Source organism: Erithacus rubecula (assembly GCF_903797595.1).
Source record: "Erithacus rubecula genome assembly, chromosome: 18".
Taxonomy (NCBI): Eukaryota; Metazoa; Chordata; class Aves; order Passeriformes; family Muscicapidae; genus Erithacus; species Erithacus rubecula.
In genome coordinates, this window is record NC_136670.1 from 727,702 (window position 1) to 749,396 (window position 21,695).

General features: G+C 48.4%; 1 protein-coding gene across 2 annotated transcripts in view; it reads left to right on the top strand.

Moving 5' to 3' along the window:
* The window catches only part of LOC306809613 (rho GTPase-activating protein 39-like), a 56,240-nt gene extending 35,927 nt beyond the window's left edge, over positions 1 to 20,313 (top strand). Inside the window, exons 3-10 of one of the 2 annotated variants that reach the window (XM_079321282.1) lie at positions 2,323 to 3,622; positions 6,148 to 6,694; positions 7,723 to 7,812; positions 14,372 to 14,445; positions 15,856 to 16,055; positions 17,000 to 17,091; positions 17,590 to 17,759; positions 18,144 to 20,313. In XM_079321282.1, coding sequence (XP_079177408.1) covers positions 2,323 to 3,622; positions 6,148 to 6,694; positions 7,723 to 7,812; positions 14,372 to 14,445; positions 15,856 to 16,055; positions 17,000 to 17,091; positions 17,590 to 17,759; positions 18,144 to 18,338 — 2,668 coding nt within the window. In that variant the 3' untranslated portion in view covers positions 18,339 to 20,313. The remainder of the gene's footprint in view (positions 1 to 2,322; positions 3,623 to 6,147; positions 6,695 to 7,722; positions 7,813 to 14,371; positions 14,446 to 15,855; positions 16,056 to 16,999; positions 17,092 to 17,589; positions 17,760 to 18,143) is intronic. The other variant, XM_079321283.1, reaches the window with a different exon arrangement.
* Positions 20,314 to 21,695: the final 1,382 nt, after the last annotated feature.

Here is a 21,695-nt window from a genome sequence, read left to right on the forward strand (position 1 = left end):
GAACAGGAGAGATGCACTGATGCAAGGAGCAGGCCCTGTGTCCCCCAGGGAGGGATACCTGGTGGATTGTGGAGCTGGGTGTCCTCATGAGTGCCACCCTCATCCTGCTGCTGCCACTGGTGGTTCCCTGTGTGCATCCTCACCTGACATCCTTGTGCTTGACCCCTGCATTAGGCATCATGCTCCAGCAAGAAACATGTGGAGGACAAGCTACTGAGGGCCAAACAGGAGTGGGAGATCAGCAACTGTGCTTGATGGTGGCTTGGGCAGATGGAGAGAGGCTGATCCCAAATTTGTCAGTGTTTCCCAACCTTCTCTTGGCGTAGGGCTTAGGTCAGCACTGAGCTGCAGTGCTGTGAAGAGAAGGAAGGTGGAGGCTGGAAGACAGGTCTTCCTCATGGCAGTTGCATCACTATCCTGAAGTATTGTCAGGAGCTCCCTTGACATAAAATCCTTGGTGCTTCAGGGGGAGATACTTGGAAGGTTCCAGAGCAAGTGAGGGCTCCAAGGTACAAAACAGAGGAAGACAGCCCTTTCTCAACCTACTTGGTCACACCTGAGTAGTTGCACAAGAGAGCTACATGGACTCTGTGGCGAGAAAGGAGCTAGCCCTGCAAAGGCAGAGGTGTGACAAGTGTGATCAGTGTGCTCAGGCCTTTGGACCCTGGCCAGAGGTCAGGCACTGCACCCATGGCAGGGCAGTGCCAGCCTCGTCTGTGCCACTCCCGTGCCATCATGTCAGGGTGGATTCACAGCCGTGCATTGCCAACACAGAGCACGTTTTGCCAAAAATACACTACACAGTGGAGGGGGAAGGAGCACACCACCCCTTTTGGAGGGCAGTGACTGGGAACAGGTGTGAGACAGATGTGGGACAGAGGATGTGGGGAAGGTGGCTGGAGAGCACCAGGTAAAATAAGACATGCACAGTGATGTGGGGCAGGTGTGTCCTGTTGGGTTACAGTGTGGGGAGAGCAGGAGGTGTGCAGATGCACTGGCAGGATAAGCATGGGGGAAGGACAGGCAGAATACCCTAGCAAGGCCATGCTGAAGGAGGAGGCTGGCACCTGGCCAAGTGAAAGGGCTCTGGAGAGCAGGAGCAGAGAGCAAGAGGTCTGGGGTGTCCAGATACCTTGGGGATTGGCAGGGAAGGCACAAGAGAGCCTAACTTTGGTGGGAGGCAGCTCTGGACACACAGCAGAGGTGAGTTTGTCTGCCAGCACATATAGAGGCCATAGAGGACAGGTCAGCCATGTGGAGTGGAGAGCAAGTCAAGGTGTAAACAGAACAAAATAGCTATAAAGGTTTTTAGTTATGGGAACATCTCGGTGTCAGATGGAACCTGTGCAGTATGCCCTCAGGTATCACCTGGTGATGGCTGGTAGCAAATACATGGAGGTAGGGCACGATATAGGGTGAAATCCAAGTGGACCTTCCTGGGGACTGTGGTGCCTTGGACAACCTGGAAGCTCAGCTGGTTTAATATCCTTTCCATTCCCTTTTCCTCGGAGCTCACAGACAACAGACTGCCATGGCAGCAGCCTGACAGGGTTCTTGTTGTTCCACTGTAGAATGTACCCTGGAGTTGGGGCGTTGCAGTGGGCAGGTTGGGTTGTGGTGGATCCCCAGTACCACCACGGATCAGAGGATACTCCCAGCAGAGGAGAATCTCACAGCCATGAGAGCTGGGCTGGGCCAGCTGGTGTGGCCAAGGAAACCAGATCCGAGTGCATCGGGACGAGACTGGCTGGAGGCTTGGCAGGTTGTGTGGGAATGTAAGCTGGGAGTGGAGGATGGCCACCCCCATATACCTCCTATACAACTCATAGGTTTTTCTACAAAATAAATGCACATCCGGAAACTTAAATTTAAAAAATAGCGTGGTCTGGAAGGACTGTCATCATAATTGGATAATCTGTAGATAGGTAGTTGGGATTATTTTCCTTTTTAATACTTGAGTTTTATGTTCCAGAATAGCTTGCTGGTCTTCAGCTGGTTGTTCTGCGTGCCATGCTATCTGCTGAGACTCCAGAAGTGTAGGTTGTGTACCATATCAGTGCTGCTGACACCAGACAGACTATAGTATCATTACATCCCGTTGTTCTGCCCTTCATGATTTAGAAATTTATTATGTGAATAAAAACAGTGTTTTTCTGTTTCAACAAGGGAGATCTCCAGGAAAAAATAACTTGGTGAAATAACTGGTTGAGGAATATTCAGGCACTTTGAGATTAACAATTTGGTATTTGGGTAGACGTAGAAGGTACTTCAGTAAATACAATTCTTAAATAATTGTGTGTATTTGTATCTTTCTTCTTTTAGGGAGACTCCTACCCACTGGGAGCCTCTGCCAGGCACAAAAGCAGCCATGTTGGTCAAAGTGAACAGTTTGAGGCAGATGCAGAGCTTTTCAAACAGTTCTCTTCAGCTGCAGGGTGCTCCAAAGTCCAGCAGCCCAAAATCTCTTCCCAAAGCAGCTATATATGCTCAGCCTCGATCCATGTCCCAGAGCCCTGGAGCCACAAAGCAAATGCCTGCTGGAGAAACAAAGCAGACTATGCAGATCAAAAAGACAGAGAGTGGTGGGTTTTGCCTGGTGCTGATGAATGGTCCTACTTCTCCAACTCCTCCAAGGAGCCGGGCAGGAACCCCTCAGCCTGCATCCCCCACATATGCCTCTCCTGCACCAATATATGATGAGCCATCTTTAGAGCTGCCAATTTATGATGAGCCACCAGTAGATATGGACACTGAAAGCATTTGTGTGAGTGGGATGTCTCCACCAAGGTCACCAAGCAATAGCTTAAAAAAGCAGCTGCAACCAACCAAATTACTGCAGCATCCCAGTATGCAACAACAACAAGGTGCAAAGAAGCATGCAAGAAATCCCTCTTCCACTGAGTACAGCCCAGCTGGCAGAGAATACATAAAACATATGGTCAACGTTGACCAAACTGCCAAGCTCTCTCACTCTTCTGCTGATACCTCCACTAAACTGCCTGGTCAACTTGCTTCAAAGGACAGCTTCAAGCAGTCTTGGAGGATCTTGGAAGCCAATGTCCTCAAGAACATGGAACTCCACCATAGTCGGCAAAACAGCCTGCAGACTCAGGAGTACCCAACCAGTATAAGCCATCAGGATTCTGGTTATTCAACTGGCCCTTCTCCAAGCTTAAGAAAAAGGAAAGGAAGGAGGCAAGGAACAGGTCAAGCAAGACCTGGCTCTGTGGGCAGCAGCAGTGAGCTCACAGCTCTGAACGACAAAGTGATTGCTGAGATGCGTGCTGTGGTGGGCAGGTCAGCAGCTTGCAGGGGAAGCAAAGCCAGCCTGGATGCTGAGAGCCTGGAGAGCAGTGTCCCAGCAGAGAGCAGCAAGGTCAGGTTTCAGTCTGACCACTTGAAAAAATGCATCAGCCGAAGCTCCAGAGATGATGTCTCAGCCAGCAACAGGTCTCTGTACAGACAGGACCTGGAGATTAGAGAAGCCTTTCCTAGCAATGTGGCTGCTCCACAGGACACAATGAGGCAGAAGAGAACTTTTGAGAAAATAGATTCTTTAGAAAAGAACTTGACCAGTCAGACAAGCTTGGCTTCATCAGGCACTACACGGCATTCCTCACAGGTACCTCCCCATCTGTGCCATGTTAAATGTGGTTTTTATCTTTGCTAGACTTGTTAGACTCATCATGCAGAGCCTGTTCCTGGAGGGGGTTTAGTTCCAGGAGTGTGCTGCAGGCAAGAAACGTCTGTTCCTGTAGAATAGCAAACAGGTCATAAAGCTTCACAGCTTTGCAAGTGAAGCAGGTATTTTGGGCCAGTGGTTTGAGAAGAAGGAGAATTGTGGGATGGGGCTCATGTCTAGCCAGCCCTCAGCACTGTGGGTAGCTCTGTTCTGTTCTTTGGGTAAATGTGCTTGCCTGATCATGTTACTGTCGCTCATGTCTTTGTGGGTAACCCTTTCCCTCATAGGTACTCTCTTCACTGGAATGGTCTGAGTTGGTGGGTATGGGACACAGGCATCAGAGTTTGCATAGCTACATGACAGTAATTCCTCTTTTTCTCTCTCTCCTTTTTCTAATAGCTGCTCAGGCTCTTCTCCCTCACAATTCCTGAACGTGGAATAGCAACATTTGGAAAATTGGTGGCTCTGGCATGTTGGAAACAGCTATTTTAAAGCCCTTTAGTGTGCCTGCGAAAGGAGAGTGGTTTTTATGTCTAACACTTCTGCAGGATTTAGTTTGCCATCTTTTTCCTATTTGGATTTGAAGGAACCTCCTGCTTCCTGACTTTAGTTCAGATTTAGTTTCTTTGTAGATAGTTTTACATCCCCTGAAGCTTTTGCCCTTTTACTTTTTTCTCACTCTTCTGCTTATTTTGCTCCTGTTTTGAACAACCAGAGTTTCTGCATCAATTTGTTGAGGCAGAGCTGATAACCATCCTCCATGCTGAATAGAGGCTTCTTATTTTTTTTCTGGTTTTCTCCTGTTTGCTGGTACACAGTTTTTCATGAAGAAACTAGGGAAAGCTCCTTGACTATTCCAGATTGCTCCAGCAAACCTGTGAGGTGTAACTTTTCTTTGAAAGCCAGGCTGATAACCTCTCTTCTCTATCAGATTTATCTGTATGTGTTCTCTTTATTGCCATTGTGGATCAATAAGTGCCTTGCTTTCATCTGAAACCTTTCGGAAAACTGATCTCATGTTCCCACATTTCCCACTTTTCAGACACAAAAACACATAAAGTTTACATGACTTATGTGTTACTATTAATAGTTCAGCAATTGCATTTTACAGCCTCTTTAGACAAGGTAGGAAACTGCTTTCCAGTCTTCTGGCTGTGTTACACCCTCTTGCATTGACAGGGAGAGCTGAAACTTGATTGTGCACAAGAGATGGTGAGTTGGGGATAGGCTGTGAATGTCCTCAAAGGTGAAGAAAAATCATTCATATGTGGTAATAAAGAGAAGCAGAAGATTAAAGGAGGTGGAGTTGTGGTAAAGGTAAAAAGAGTCAGTAAATATAAAAAAATATTCACAGAAATACTCAATATTGCCAAGTAAGGTGGGGAAGAAATTGCAGAAGATATGGCAGCAAAATCACTGCCTTACCTGAAAATAGCATCAAGTGTCTTGAGTGAGCAGTGATGTCCTGTGCTTGGCTTGCATGATAGAGAGGAAAATTGGGAAACTCAGCATGGGAGGAAGGTGGGCAGAAGTTCTGGAAAAGGCTAAGCAGAGGTGTACTGTCAATATGAATATAACAGCTGGGGATTGAATGAATGAGATGTGAGAGAGAAACCTCAGAGAGAGCAGAGGAGAGGACTCATGATAGTATGAGGAGATGATTCCTCAGAAGGAACATACTGAAGAAGCAAGTAGGGTGATAGGAGAAAAACCAGCTCCAGGCAGGTAAATTGGTTTGAAGGAGACCGAGGATGTGGAGATAGCCGAGAACTGCAGGCAGAGATGTTTAGTCAGTGTGTTGAATGAATTCAGAGAGGGTGAGGAGGTAGAGGAGTAACTCAAGGGATAAAAAGAACAAAGTAAAAAACCAGAAGTTATTGCCAGGCTGGCAGTGAGGGGTGGAATGTGATGTGTGCTAATCCCATCATCAGCATGTAGGGATATGTGGAGTGTGGATAGGAAAGGGTTGGACTGCAGAGGCCTCTGTCACGAATTCAGGAATTCCTCTATACTAAGAAACACTGACTTGCTCTAAACTTCTAAGAACTAATGTGTATTTTGGGGTTAACTGTAGACCAGTGTCCTACCCTCCTTCTGGGCTCCTGGAGCTCCATAGGAACTGAGGGGTGAGGAGTGAAGATATTTGGTTCCTCCGTGTGTGCTTGAAGCCACAGATCTGCTGCTCTGGGAATCAGCTCACCTCCTGCCTGTCCCTGTAAACTCTGACACTCAGCCCTGTTGCTCCATGTCCCAGCACTCCCCTTAGGGACAGCATTAGTGGGTGGCTGTGCCAGTTAGGCTCTTGCAGAACTACAAGGGTCATTCACCAATTCTACACCAGGTCATGTTGATACAGACACATCAATGTGCAGTTGCTGGCAGCTTCCTGTCTCACTGTGGATAATTTTTCTAGCTGGGTAGGAAGTTACCTAATCTGCTTTAAACATGTTTGTTCTTCTTTGCAGCCTGAAACCACGGAGCTGGAGCCCAAGAAGGAGGGCAGCAGCCAGAGTGGTGGCTGTGTGGGATGCCATTTCCCCTACAGCACCCTACGGAAGCCCATCTCTCAGAGCAGCATGGCAGATTGGGCTTCCAAAAACCTGAACATGCACACGCAGGGCATCTTCCGACGCAGGATCTCCATCTCCAACATGCTGTCCTGGAACGGTGGCTCCATCAAAAAGCCAATGCTCATCACCAGCAACCGCACCATCAAAAAAGAGGCTTGTGAGATGTTCAAACTGGTGCAGAGCTACATGGGAGATCGTCACACTCGCATGGACCGCAACCACGTGGCGCTGCTGACGGTCACCAAGTGCTGGAGCACGCAAGGGCTGCGGGATGAGCTCTACATCCAGCTGATCCGACAGACAACAGACAACACCAGCTACCGAAGCTTGGCCTGGGGCTGGGAGCTGATGGCAATCAGTCTGGCCTTTTTCTCCCCATCACCCAAATTTCAGTCTTACCTGGAAGGTTACATTTATCGCCACCTTGACAGTGATGAAAAGAGTAAGTTCCTCGTGCACTTCCTCTGCATGCAGCAGCATCTTGGTGGGTTGTGCCACACAGTCAGGGTTGACTTGGTTTTAAAAGTACAGGTAGTCCCCAGCTAGTGCTATAGGCTCTGTCAGTGAGAGCACAGTGTGTTGTCCGAGTTCACCTTTCGTTGGTGGGATGAAGCTGCCATCAGCTTGTGTCTGGCAAAGAAAGCCCCAGACTGTGCTCACCTCGCCCATCAGCACTGAAATGAGCTCTGTCAAAGGCAGAGCTTTTCTGGGTTCTCTGATTACTTCCAAGTTCCTTGGGCTGGCAAAAACCGGAATTATTATCTAACTTTTTAAGAGAGCCATTGCAAACACTGAGAACAGGTCTTGGCTGTTTGGGGATCCCAAAGAACTCAGGCTTTTAGTGTGAAGAAATGCAATTTATCTGTCTGTCAGAAGTTTGGGGAGCAGCCCAGCTTATATTTTGCTATTATCCCAATTTTAAATTGCTGTAGAATCCTGGCAGTGGAGGGGGGGGGGGGGGGGGGGGGGGGGGGGATAAAGGAAATGAAAAAAGCTAAGTCCCAGCCTGGAGAGTATTAACTGGGAACTTCAGGCTGTGTTTGAAGCTCCTCCCAGGTCTCCAGGGTGGCTACAGGAGTTCTGCCTCAGCATCCCTCTGCCCCTGCTTGTGAGCATGGTGGCAGAGTTGGACCAAGGGACAAGTGCTACACTGGCAATATTTGCCTTCTGGTTTTATGATTGTAGCCTTAATGTGGGATTTCTTCACTGAACTGCCAGGTGTGCAGCAGTAGTTTGGCTTTTATAAAGATTGTCAGCCCTTGTCACTTCTGTACAAAACCATTCTTACAGCTGTGCTTTGCCCAAAATGCAGGCAGCAAGGAAGTGTACTCTGAAATATTGAGAAAATAGTTCCTTTGCAGAGCTTCTTATGCTGGGTCAGGCTGGCTGCCACATCTAATGGCAATTCTGTACTTTGGTACTTTAGTATAATACTGCATTATTAATCCAGACCCTCTTCTGAATTTTCAGTTGCCCAGCACATCAAGGAGCTTGTGGATCTGAAAAACAAGAAGATCACAAAATCCAGGAAAAAGAGGAAACAAAACACAGAGGATGAAGGTAGGGAGAGGCACAGAGAGCCAAGAGAGACGTCTGCACTGGCTTCAGGCAGGTGGCAATGCTGAGCTCTGCTGAAAATATGATCATTTCTTTAAGTACAGAGACTTGGATTTGGGAAAATTTATCTGGTGGGAGGCTGGTGTGCAAGGTTAGACCAGAGCATGGATCAACAGTGTGGGTGGCAGCTGGGCAGCGTTTGGGGGCCCTTTCAGTCACAGTTGTGCTAGTTATGTGAGGGATTTTAAATTGGATGCAGACCTGGGGCTGTAATTCCACTGATCTGTGCATGCCACAGAGTTTCCTGGAGCATATTCTGGTGCTAGAAGCTATATGAGCTAGTGTGTTGAAAAGAATCTGTCTCAGTTGTATTAATGGGTTTTGTAAATCACTGCCTGACCTGAGGCTCTTCTGGGAGGCTGCTGGTACCTGGTGAAGGACACTGCCTTTTTCTCTCCAGAACTGGCTTCCCTTGCCCACACTTTCTGAGCTCTCAGCCCAGGGCTTGTCCTGGCATCTCTGCAGAATGGACAAGAGCTCGTGCATTCCTCTGGGCTCAGTTTAATTGTTTATCTGGCTAAAGTCTTCCGAGACAAAGTCCATTCATATTTTTTATATTGCTTTCAGGAAATTTGAGTTAGCCCTGTGAATTCCTCTCAGGCAGCAGTTTATATCAAGTGGCTTCAGTGTTTTTAATCTGTAAAAGCTGGAGTGCAGCTCCCTGCATTCCTGAGTCCTCCCTGACACCAGCAGACAGCTCCCTGCGTGGCTTCCCTGTGTCATTGCTGTGTCACCCTGTCATGAGGCAGCTGCAAGTCAGGACAAGGCCCTGGGTTGAAGCTCCTGCACTGTGTATCATTGTTCTCTGTCTCTGGTGGGATTCGAGCAGAGACCTGCTGTTGCACAGAAGGATTATATTTCTGGTGGGATTTTTCTTTTCTGTTCAGGCCCAGGAGAGTTCAGGACTTTGAAACTTCATTTTGCTTGTGCTCAGAGGGACTAAGACATCCTTATGAGACAACTCCTTGGAGATTGTTCTGTTCAGCAGGACTTGCTGCCTGTGGCCTGAGCAGGCTGTTCTTTGCAATTACTTGTCTAAATTGTGTGTGCTGGAGGTGTGCTTAGGAAAATAAATGTAGTTTTCACCTAAAAACAGGTGTTAAATTTAAAATTACAAAAAAAGTAACCCAAAAATCCCCACAAACATCAGCAGTTAGACTCTTTGTAGGTCTCTTTCAACTCAGAATTTCTATGTGGCCTCTGATAGATATTTTTGTATATATGTATATGAAATATTATGAAAGAGGCATGCCAGGATAACTTTATAAAGTTTCCTGAAGGAAGCACTTGAAAACTGTGCCTGTGTAGCCTCAGCAGGGGCTCTGGTGACAGGTCACACACACTGTTACCTTTCACAGAATCATTAAGGTTGGAAAAGTCTTCTAAAGTAATCAAGTCCAGCTGTTCCCACAGCACTGCCAAGGCCACCACTAAACTGTGTCCCCAAGTGCCACATTCATACATTTTCTTAATACTTCCAGCATGGAGGTTCCACCATGCCCTGGGCAGCCTGTGTTCCAATGCCTGATTACCCTTGCAATGAAGAAATTTTCTCTTATATGTGGAAAGATAGGTTAAAAGGATAATGCAGGATAGTACAGAAGGCAATCTCTCCTGATTAATTATTGTATCAGCTGTACCGATTACTGAGGAGTGCAAACATCTGTAACATCTGGAAACAGCCTGCCCAATGAGTTTGGCTGTTATAAAAAAGTAAGTTGCAGTTTGGGTTGGGGCTTGATACTAAGGCTCTGCTGCAGTTTGGGATGGAGTTGGCTGTGCTGTGAGGAAGAAGGGATGTGTGGTGGTGCAAGGGACAGATACGGTAAGGAGATGCTGTGTGAGGGACAGTCAGGGTAAGGTGGCCAGGAAAGGGACAGGTTGGATTTAGCCAGTCATGCAGAGGGGAGAGAAGGAGTCAGAGCTGTGTGGAGCTGCCTGTAAGAAAAGGAGTTGTCAGAAACAAGTACACTGAAAGAAGGCATGAAATGTTATCTAATAAAAGACTGGTGGTGATGCCAGTCCAGTCCATCTTGCCATAATTGTTACAGTTATATCCAGTCTAAATGTCCCCTGGCACAGCTTGAGGCTGTTTCCTCTTACCTGTTTCCTGGCCCAGGAGGCTGCTCTGGCAGGGATTAGGCTATGTGTTGTTCTGCAGAGGAGGCAGCAGGGTTGGCTTTTTTACAGTGACTGATAAGGCTGAGGACTTTTCCTGAACACTGACCTCAGAATTGCACCTGAAGTAAGGGGAAATCTTGCAGGAACATACCAGGTTCTCTCTGTTGCTGGCTGGAAAGGTCAGGAACACCTACTTCTATTTGACCAGCCTTGCTTTCCAGATGTCTGAGGGGTAGGTAGGATGCACCTGAAGCTGCAAGGCTGTTGTGAGAAGTTCCTTAGTGGCTCTGAAATATTAAGATGTTTATGGATGCTGCAGCAGCAATTTAACAGAGAAATCCTTAAGGAAATCAAATGTAGTGACTTCAGTCAGAGCTGAATAGAAGATAAGTAGGCATCTATGTAAATCTTTCAGTGAAAAGATGAGTTGAAGCAGTGATTCCCCACACATGGGCACATAGTCCCTTCAGTCCAGAAGCTCATTGGTGAGTAAACATTTCCTGTCTGACATATACCCAAAAGAAAGAATTCTGAAGTTACCACACTTAACCTTTGCAGTCTTCATCTTCTAGCTTATTCTCTGTGAGTAAATTAAATAACTAATGTGGTGCAAGGTTTTCATGCATGAATAACCTGTTGGCAGGCAGAATAATAATGGGTAGGAATAAATGCTGTATTTTCAGAAGGAGGATTGTCTGCTGATCCCACAGGAATGTAAGCTGGTCTTTGGGTTTATACAGGAGACAAAATGAGCTGACAGGTCAGTGTTGATAAAATTAGTCGGGGCTATGAAAATGAAAGGTGCAGAGGGATCTGGGTAGGGTGATGAAAAGAGTAATCAAGCAGCAGAGGATATTGTGTTACCAAAAGCAAAGTTTTTTACATGGGGGAGAGGTCCCTGACTGCAAGGACAGGGGGAGGCCCCAGTTGAGCCATTTTGAGGAGGGAAAGATGTTTTCCAGCTTTTATATGAATTTTCAGAAATACATGCACATTCCTGGGAGGTGGTCAGAAACCAAAAGAGGGATGAGGAGCTTGTAGGAAAGGGACAGAGAACAAAGCAGCACTTGACTGTAGTTGTGCTGTGCCCACTCTGTGCCCAGAATCCCTCTAAGGCTGATGAGTGTGGCAGGGAAGGTGACATGAGAGCTGGACGTGGAGGAGGGAAGAGGGGAGACAGTCAATGGGATGAAAGAAACTTAAGATTACCTAAGGAAAGCAAGAAGAAAATTTCTCACAGTGTGCCATAGCAGCAGAACTGAAAGCTGCCTGGTTTTGATGTTGGGCTGCAGGCTCAGGAATGCTCTGTCCTGAAGCACAGAGTGGAATCCCAAAGGGTCAGCAAAGCAGGGTGGTGTGCAGGTTCAGAGCGTAAAGAGGTTTAGAAAGAAATGGTACAAATTCAAAGAAGGGAAGTCTGTCTGTTGATGAATTTTTTGAAGTGGGATACTAATTTTTAAGACATCCTGTATCTGTTTCTTATCTTGGTGACAGGTGCAGGCTGCTGGCTTGTCTGGCTGATGAGCATGGCATTTCCCATATAGGGAAGGGTGATTGAGAAGCATTGTTGGGATGTAGAAGGAAGCACTGGTAGTGTGAGAAAGAGGAACTAAAGCAGTGCTGTGAAATGGGGGAGCCTGGGCAGCTCTAAGCCAGGAGAGCAGCACAGCTGGTGCCAAGCCCAGCTGACCTGCTCAGGAGCACCTACCCACCCCTGTGCTAGAGAGTGCAGTGGATGGGATCCTGGTCTGAGAGCCTGCTTGGCGTGTGCCAGGCTGAGATCCAAGAGGCTGTGGTAGGGGGAGGAATATCCAGACAACAGCTTCTCAAGTACTAAAATACATATCCCATGGCCAGGTCCTAAATCCACACTGTCTGCTGCATTTTTAAGACTTGGTTTTGTAGAAAAGCATTCAAGTCTGTTCCATAAGGTATGTTCCTGCATGTGTCTTGTCTGGATTTTAACTTTTTCTAAGAAGAGATGTTCCTTAGGATACTGTACACATGTTTCTAGCTGTACACACAGTTTCTAGGCTGGCATATGGAGAAATTTTTCTTTGAAAACTATTTTTCACTGTGTGGGCTGTTAGGAGTCATCTGTTCCTGAACTCCTGAGGCTGCTGTGATACCATAGGGAATAACAGATTATCTTGGGTTTCTCAGATTCATGATGTGCTCACAGAAGTGGAATTGCCTTGAGGATTAGCCCTTTCCAGGTGGTGCAGACAAAGCCCTGCAGCAAGAGGCAGGAGCTGGGTTGGGAAGGGAGTAGCTGGCCCATGTTTGGAGACATCAGCATGCATGGCTGGGAGTGAGTCTCTAGCTGAGTGTTTTGAAAGCAGCAAATGGTTGGGACAGGTTGCTGGTTTGGAAAAGCTGAGGCTAAAGCTAAGTTCTACTCCTCTCCCTCATGTTCCTTCCTGCAGCTCAGCATGAGCCTCCCAGCCTCTCCATCTCTCTCCATGTTGCCCATCCCACTCTGCACGTGCCCCAGAGCCAGGAGCACATGTGCTGGGGCAGATGGCTTCTATTCTGGAGCAGGGAGGCTGCATAGGAGCCATGGCTCTGTGCCCTCTGGGTTGAGTGCTGCTCACCCTATTCCTCACAGCTCCTGCCTCTTTTTGGCCATTCAGGTCTATGGGCAGTAACTCCTCCATCCTCTTGTGCATGCAGCAAGTTTATTTTTCAGTTGCTTCAAATTCGATCAGCTTCATGTGTGACCCCAACAGGCCCCATCGGGTCACAGGCTGCAGCATGGTTGTCATGGGAGCAGGAGGCCTAGCTGCAGAAAGTGCTGGATGTAGGTTTTAGACTTTTCCTGGGACTGGGGTGCTTCCTGGGAAAGTACAAAACAGGCTTCAAGAAAATGTGTCTGACTGCAGCCCATGCATCAGCCATGCAGAATCTGCAAGACATCAGCTCCTTTTGCAAACATTGTTAAGCTTTTAGGCTGATTATGTGTTTCATGGTCTAATTGCAGTGTGAAAAAATATTTTATTAGTTTGAATGTGCTGTCTCCTGCAAAATTGCTGGGATGCAGAGATGCAATCCCTTCTTTCCCTTCCCCCCAAGAAAGGTGAGTCCTCGCTTTGGGGTGTGTCTCACATTGGACAGCAGAAACTGTAACCTGGGATAGTGAAGCATCACAGGGAAGCTCATTTGGTTTGTTTCCTTTTAATCCTTAAATATTCCCAGTGTAAGTCATGCCTAGGATTAGCAGGATTTTTTTTCTTACAGTGTATATTTTGCTTTTGATATTCCCTAGAGAGAAATTCTTAAAACTGGCTTTCCTTCCCATTGCCTGTGGGAGATGGGAATGCTGTTGTACCTCTGCTGGTGTGGCTCCAGTGGTGTGGAGAGCCTCTGCTCCAGCTGTAAAGCAGATTGATGGAAGCAGGAGGTGCTTGTTTTGTCAAGAGGAACCAAAGCCTGTGGTTTATTTGCTAGCTGAAAGGACAACACATCTCTCACCTCTGGGAATGGTTCTGCTTGGGAAGGGTTTGTCCTCCCTCTGCATTGAGAGGATTTGAAGACCTTCAAGCTCCCAGACAGTGTACCTAAGGGTGTGTGAAAGACTGATGTGAAATGCACAGCATCTGACCAGAATATAGACTTTCACAGCCACAAGTATTTGAACTGTGCTACAAGCTTTGGGCCTGGCAGGGAATCAAATAGGTCAGATCTATTCACTGCTTTCAGTGAGCAGTTTTGGGTTTTACTTGAACAAAAACAAAAGGCCAACAGTTTTGGAAAAACTCTCCCAGCAATCAGTGCTCCTCTGTCATTGCGAACATTTCTCTTGGTGTCACGGGGGGATTAGCTCTGTGAATTGTGGCTGCACTTGCCTTCAGAGTTCACTGAACCAAACAGATCAAAGCAGGTGCTCTTGGGGAGGGCAGCAGCTTTGGAGGTGCAGTTCCCAAGCTTTGGTGTGTCCCTTTTGCCTTGTCTCATAGAGCATGCCTGAGCTGCACGGTACCAGCTTGGGTTGGAGAAGGATGCAGGCAGGAACGTGAGGAAGCCTTGTGCAGGTCTTTGGGAAGATAAGTTCCCATCACCTCCCCACACCTCTTCTTGTGTCCTAAGGTCACTATTGGTGCTGATGCTGCCTGTCTGTCCCCACACACCTTTGTCTCCTGCTCCCCTCTCACTAGCAAAGCAACTGAAGTTCTCAAGTAATAACCAGTGTTTAAAACTCTCTGAAGCCTTCCCTGATGGAAGGGTGACTGTGGCTCTGTGGCTGTGTTCTGGCAGGATGGGGGCTGTGTATTGAGGGAGCTGTGTGTGCCAGAATGAGCTGTTGTGCTGGAGCTCTCTGAGGGGCTTCAGTGTGGGGTTCATGGTGCTGTGGGCTGACCATTCAATTGTTCTTTTCCACCAGGTCTGCCCATTAGCACCTATGCCAAGTACTGCTACCGGAAACTCCAGAAAGTAGCTGTCACTGGAGGCAAAAAGGTGAGCAGATGCCTTGGCTGCAGGGCCTGGGGGCTGCCTGGGGGACTCTGATTCAGTGATGGGAAATGGAGATAGAGTGAGTGGGGGAGGCTTGTTCAGAGTACATCTCCCTTGAATGTGTGGGAGAGGGCTGCTGTCCAGGTCCCACCATCCTCCTGGGAGACAGCAGTACCTGCTTTGCAGGCAGCTGCATGGCTCTGCTTCCTGGCCTCAGGGACAAAGACAATCCCAACACATACCTGTCTCCAGGATAAAAGAGCTGTCTGTGCAGGGATATCCATCATTTTGTTGCTTCAGGTGAGGGAAGAGTCTCCCTTTGCACCGAGAGCTTATGTGGGCTGGGTCTTGTGGCTGCTTTACTGCAGAGTTGCTCATTCCCAGTTCAGTCATACAGCAGAGATGGTGGTGCAGAGGGGAGTCTGTGTTATCTAAAAATCTTACTCTATTCCCTCTGCACAGTTCTCTGTGTGGCCTTGAAAGCTAATAGATGACCTCAGCCTGTTAGTTCTAGGTCCCCAAGCCAGATCTGGTCATCAGGGGTTTTTTAATGGATATTCCTCTGGGGCCTCTCTGCCATCTGAACTTTGCCTAGTTCAAATAAAACTAATTAGCTGAAATGCCTTGAGAGGGGTGAAGGCTGCTGGCAGGGGCAGGACAGTAAACCTCCAAGCACTCATTGTACACAACTGCAGCCCTGGCCACTGACCCTCAGGGGGCTTGGTGGGAGCTTTCCCCTGTCATGTTCCCACTTGGCTGCAGGATCACGGCTGAAGGCCACCGTGCTGGGCAGCCTGTCACCCCTGCAACAGCTCTGTGCTTTTCCAAACTGTTGCCACAGAACATTCAAAACCCCTTTCAAGTGTTGGTATTTGTCAGAAGCAACAGGTGCCCACTTTTCAGACTTTAGCCCCTCTGAGAGCAAAGCTTTCCCTAGAGTTGGAAATAACTTGAATTCTCACCTCCAGAGGACTGTTTTTCACCTATCCAGTGGCTAAGCACTTGCCTGATGCTGGCTTGGGGTACAGGTGCCCTCTGCTGACCTCAGCACAGCCAGGGCTGGGCTGGGCTCTGCTCCATACTGCCTCCTGCGCAGGTGGAGCTGCAGCTGGAGCAGTCCCTTGCTGTGCAAAACACAGCATCAGAATCTGTGCAAAACCCAGCAACAGAACCTGTGCAAAACCAGCCCAAATTCTTCAAAGTGGTCTCCTCTGCTCCTCTTGGGCTTGATGAATAGACCCACCCCTGGCTTTAGGTGGCAGAATGAGAACCATGCAGCCAGGAGGGTGATGAGGTGACTACATGCAGGGTCAGCCTTCTCTGTCCTGGTCACTCAGTGTCCCCATCCCCGGGTCACTCTTGCTCTGTGGCCTGGCTGTGCCATGGCTGCACTGAGCTTTTCTCTGTCCTCAGGGTCTCCGCAAACCAACAGTGGAAGAGATAACGCATGCCAGGAATGCCATCCTCACTCCATCGCTCTTCGGCAGCTCCCTGCAGGAAATCATGCTGCGCCAGCAGAGCATGTACCCAGGGAACAAGCTGCCCTGGGTGCAGACACAGCTGTCACAGCAGGTCCTGGCCCTGGGAGGGGAACAGACTGAGGGCATTTTCAGGTGAGCTTCTGCAGTGCTGTGCTGCTATTGAGCCCCCCATATGTCCATCCTCAAAGTCAATGAGTCAAGATTGACCTCCACACACTTCCTCTTCCCTAAGAAGTTGTGGACTGGACAAAATCTGACTTTTCTCAGGTTTCAGGTATCACCTCTTGAAGTAGCATTAGACAGTTTGCACGTGTCAACACAGAGGGGAGTGGTGTAAGTGTGACTTAACTACATGGACAGCTCATCCCCAGGTAGGGCAATGAGCTTTCATCAGATTTGGCAGTAGTGGTTGGCCAGTGTAGGGGAGGGAGGAGCTACAGCATCCTGGCAGAGCACCTTATCTAATGTAGCACATCAGCCTTGGTACTGCACAAGACACAAGGAGTCAAGGAGACACAGAATCTGTGTGGCAAACATGAGGGATTCTGCTTTGGGTTTGGGTTTTCTTTGCTGTTTTCTTTGTGTGTGTGGTTTTGTTTTGCATTTAAGATTTGAATTAGTTTTTCCATAGCTAAACTGATTTAAAATAGTTGTTAAAAGGCTCAACTTCGCCTTGTAAGGGTAAATTTTTTGTGGATAGATGTGTGTATATATGTATGTATATATATATATGTATCTATTATGTATATATGTGTTATATATATAAGTATATTTAGCCAGAGATGCTGCTCATCTTCAGTCTGAACATGCTGCAGAGAAGCCTGGTTATACAAAATCCTCTCTCCTGAGGACAGCGATAGTTTGTATCTGAGCTAGTGGGAATCCCCACTTCAAGACACTATAAAAATCAGCACCCCCTTCTCTCTGAGGAACTGCTGCTATAGCTGCCACTGGTGCCTGAGGCCTTCTCCCTGAGGCCCCAGAAGCAGCTTCAGAGCCATGCTTTGCTGGTCAGCTGCCCCACCAAGCACATTGCCTGGCTCACTCTCACAAGGACCTTTTCTGTGTCTCTGCAGGATACCTGGTGACATAGATGAAGTCAATGCATTGAAACTGCAGGTGGATCAGTGGAAAATCCCAAACAATCTCAGTGACCCCAACATACCAGGTACAGGAATGTGGCAGGTGTGTTGCTGCAGGCTCAGCCATGGTGCAGTGTGGAGGGGCCAGAGCAGCTCAGTGGATGTGCTGCTGCTGGGGAATGTGTACACAGGCTGTCTATGCTGACTGGGATTTTGTTCTATGTCTTTTCACTGCCTTTCCAAACAATGCCCATAGAGGAAACACTAGGAGTGGGGAGGAACCTCTGTCTCTCATGCAGTAAGGCTGTGCAAGTTGGGCAGAGTGGGGGGAGTCCTTCAGGTCTCATTGTCCTCTTCTTTAGGCAGCCCCAGAGCTGCTTCCTGGAGAAGCAGGTAGGTAGCAGCCACTTTTTCCCACTAACTGGTCAGTTTGGGCACCTGAGCATTTCAGAGCCATGACTGAGTTAAGGTGAAGCAGCACAAGCACAGAAATTCCTTCTCTGCCATCTCTCACTGACAAGTATGTCCCTGAAGAGGGTGGGGAAGTGACCAGAGCTGTTCTCATGCACCTGCTTTCTGCTCAGCCTCTCTCCTCAAGCTCTGGTATCGGGAGCTGGAAGAGCCTGTCATCCCCCAGCAGTTCTACAAAGAGTGTATCAACAACTATGAGAACCCTGATGCTGCTGTGGCTGTGGTGCAGCTTTTGCCAGAGCTCAACAGACTGGTGTTGTGTTACCTCATACACTTCCTGCAGGTAGGCAGCCCCCACAGCCTTGCACTGGGGCCAGGAGCATGTGAAGCACGGTTAGTGGGACAGCTATGGTGGGACTATCAGCAAGGTTTTAAGATGTCTTATTTGTATTTAAGGTGGGATTGATAGAGGGGTGTTTGCTGGCCTAATTTATTATGGGAGCAATAAATCCTGTTCCCAATCAGGTTGGTTTCCTGTCTGCCAAGGCTGCTGCTCTGTTGGTTGTGTCAGAGCACAGTGCTCTTCCCTGTGGATGTGTGGCACTTGGGTCACTGTCCTCAGGATAGGCTTTGTGTCTGCTCTCCGTGCACCTTTCCTTGGGATACGTTTTTGGACTTTCTTGCCCTTTTCCCCTGCTCCATCTGAATGTGTTCTTGCTGTCTGCAGATCTTTGCTCAGCCATCAAATGTGGGCAGAACAAAGATGGATGTGAATAACCTGGCCATGGTGATGGCCCCCAACTGCCTTCGCTGCCAGTCTGATGACCCTCGCGTTATCTTTGAGAACACGCGCAAAGAAATGTCTTTTCTCCGCATGCTGATAGTGCACTTGGACACAAGCTTCATCAAAGGGTTGGTCTGATCCACTGGCCCCAGGGTACAAAACATTGCTCTGGGGACTTGCTAGATACCTTAAGTTTTCTCCTCTCCACGTAGGTTTCTTCCATTGTCCTTGCTGTTGTCATGCCCTGGGTTAGCCATTGAGCGTCTCCCAACATATGACCACAAGGACTGGACATTCCTGGAAGGCTTGGTTCTGTCAGCGCCAGGAAATCCTTGGGCATGCCAGGTTAGGTCTAGCAGTTCCTGGCCTTTCAGTGTGTCAGAGAGGGGAAATCCTCTTCCTGAGAGCCACAAAATTGGTTGCTCAGTTAAAGGGCTGTGACATGCGTGAGGAACTGCTACATGGGGCAGTGAAACTCTCCATTTCCCTTCTGGAGGCAGAGTTGGCTTCAAGCAGGAGAACATCACCCCTGTGCTGTGTCATGAGCTGGTCCTAGGATAGATGCTGCCTCATCAAGAATAATCCTACTACTATGGGGACAGCCTAGTTCACCACTGCAGACTGTTGGCTGGAGGTGTTAGGGTTGTTGTGACATCCCACAGTGCTGTTGGTAGAGGGCTGTGAAGGAGGTTCAAGAACTGTAAAGCTGTGCAGCAGCATGTGAGACCAGCCCTGTCCTGAGTACTCACCCACACCATGGTTCTGGGCACAACAGAAAGGCCAAAAGCCTGACAACAAACAGGTAAACAACCATTTTGGCATCCTCTTAATGAGGGCCATATCTTCTGTAGCAGTGACCCCAGTGGCCTTGCAGCTCCTTTTTGCTACAGACAGCATGAACTGACACCAGCTTTGCTGAGGAGTACCTGAGTCCATGCTCAGAGCAGCCTTCACAGCTCCAGCTCCTCACAACCTGGTACCACATCCTTCCCAGACCACTCCATCAGGAACTAAATACCTGTTTGACCCACTCTTCTGGCTCAGCCCAGGTCTAAAGAAGGCCCCTAACAGTTCTGAGCACAGAAGTGCTCCTGTGCCCAGATACTCCCTTCCATGCAGAGCAGCAGCAGTGCTGTGTGCTTGAGAAATGCTGGTACAGCCTGTAGCCAACTGTGGTACATGCTCTTCCTTTGAGGTATTTTCCTTGCTGGAGGCAGGTCTGCTGCAAGAAGGTATGTTTTGGGATTACTGATGCAGTGCTAAGGCTGTCAGTACCATGCAAGGTTGCATTTGTGTTTCTGCATCCCCCTCCCTTTCCAGTGGGGACCTGGGATCATCCTCTCCAGACTACAGTGAGGAGCTGAGCCCTGTCGACAATGAGGTTTGGAGCTGAATCAGTACCAGTGTGGGCATGAGGTGCCATGTGCAGAGTGCCCCAAGCCAGGCTTGTTTGGGGCTCTCTCTGAGACGGCTCAGATGAGTTTGAATGAACACCAGACCAGGAATTCAGTTTGTGTCCATCTCATACTAGATGATTCTGTGGTCCTGTGGGCCAGGAAATCTTGCTCCCTTGTCAAGATTAGCTCTGTCAAACATGCCCACAAAACATGCCCATCTGTTCGTACACACTCATCTCCATGCTTTGATGCTGCTCAGCTTGCTCTGTCCTTCTGCAGTGGTGAACAACTTGTTCTTCAGATGTGGAGCTACTGTCCCAGAAGTGTAGAGAGGGGCAGAGGTTACCTGTTCTGACATGCTGTCCTGAGGTTTGAATCACTGAACAGGTTGGGGCTGTCCTGTTCCCTGCCAAGGTCTGGAGCAGCCATGTGGCACTTGCCCTCCTCTTCAGGCTGCAAGTGCCTGTGTCTGTGTCAGGCTTTGCCTGCAGCCACTGCAGGCCTGATCCATGTTACTCCTTGCACTCAGCTGTGGCAATCAATCAAACCATAGGCATTTGCTGCTAATGAAAGTGAATGCTTCTGGCCAGGGTTGTAAAACATGCTCATAAGGGACACTGGATATTATTATTTTTGCCAACAGATTTGTAAATACCAATCAGTAAAGTAGCCTTTTCTCTGTTCTAATAGTAATAAATACAATCTCCATGGCTGTCTCTTCTGTGAATTTTTTGTCAATTTCTGCAGCATGATTACAGCTGTGTGGGGCTGCACATTGCAGCCTAAATGTCGGTACTCTCTTGAGTAAGATTTGAGAATCAGCATTAAGTAAGCACTTGGAAACCATGCTCTGGGCTCATTCTGTTCTTCTCAGGAGCTGCCAAAGGACACTCAAGAATCTTAGAAAAGAATGGGTTGATACAGGTAAAAGACAATACTGCTTTACACATATCTTCTAGAGCCTTTCAGGGTCATAAAGGTATGAGAGAAGTTTATGGGCAGTTGGAGGGTAAAAGGTGTCCCTCCTTCAGCAGCTGGGAATTCTGCAGATGGACTGCAGGAGGTGGCCACACAACTGTCCTCTGCATGGTCCCCTGCGGGGTCTCTGCTGATGGAGATGTGATTACTTGTGCTGTTAGGCTGACCTGATGGGGACATTTTTATGTTCAGACTGGAGCATTCTTTGGAGCAGTCTGGTGGTGCTTGAGACTGGTGCTGGTTCCACAGTGTGGTGGAGCTGCAGGGCAGGTGCCAGCTATGCTACTTCAGCCGCACAGGAATGAGTTACTGCCCAGGATCTGGCTCGTGCTGCTGGTACTCTGGGGGTGGTCATTAGTCCTGTCAGACTAGGAAAAGCTGGTGCACTTCAGACCAAGCCAGTGGGGGCTGTTCTATCACACCAGCCAGTAGGTGGGCTGTAGGACAAGTGAGTGCAAGGAAGACCAGGAACATTGCAACCTTACATAGCCCTTCCTAGGGGGATGTCTGCAACCCAATTTCTGAGTATTCAAAACTTTTCTGTGAAATTAGCTGATTTTTGCCAAATCAGAAAAGGCTACAAACCAAATGCTTCAGCTCAGGCTCTAAGACTGAGGCTCACTCCTGCAGTCACTATGGCCTGACAGCTGGATCACTTAAAGTGATGGCCAGGGCAACAGCTGGGCTTGGAACAAGCTTTTGATTTATTCTGGGCTTCCATGGGCAGTGCAGTTGGACCTGGTGCTCGAGGGCAGCTGGGACCCAGCTCCTTGAGAGGAGGCAGCAGCAGCTTATCATGGTCTGCTGGCTGGAGAGAATGGTGTGTCCCAATGGGGTCAGCACTCCTGCAGGGCTGGGTGCTCTTGCTGGTGCTGTTGGATTTCTGGCTGGTTTGAGTTTCTTTTTCACAGAGCCTCATGAGAGCTTTTTGCTATGCCTGCAAACAGAAATGGTAAAAGCAATTCTGCTCATGGCAGCTGATGGACACTGTGCCCTCAGGTCTGCTGCCCAGAGCCACCTCAGCTCCCGAAAAGTTGGGCAGATGTTGGGGAGCACAGGTAGATTTTGGACCTGTCTGTAGGTTCAGCTTGTGATGGAGAAAGGGCTTAGCTTTGGCAGC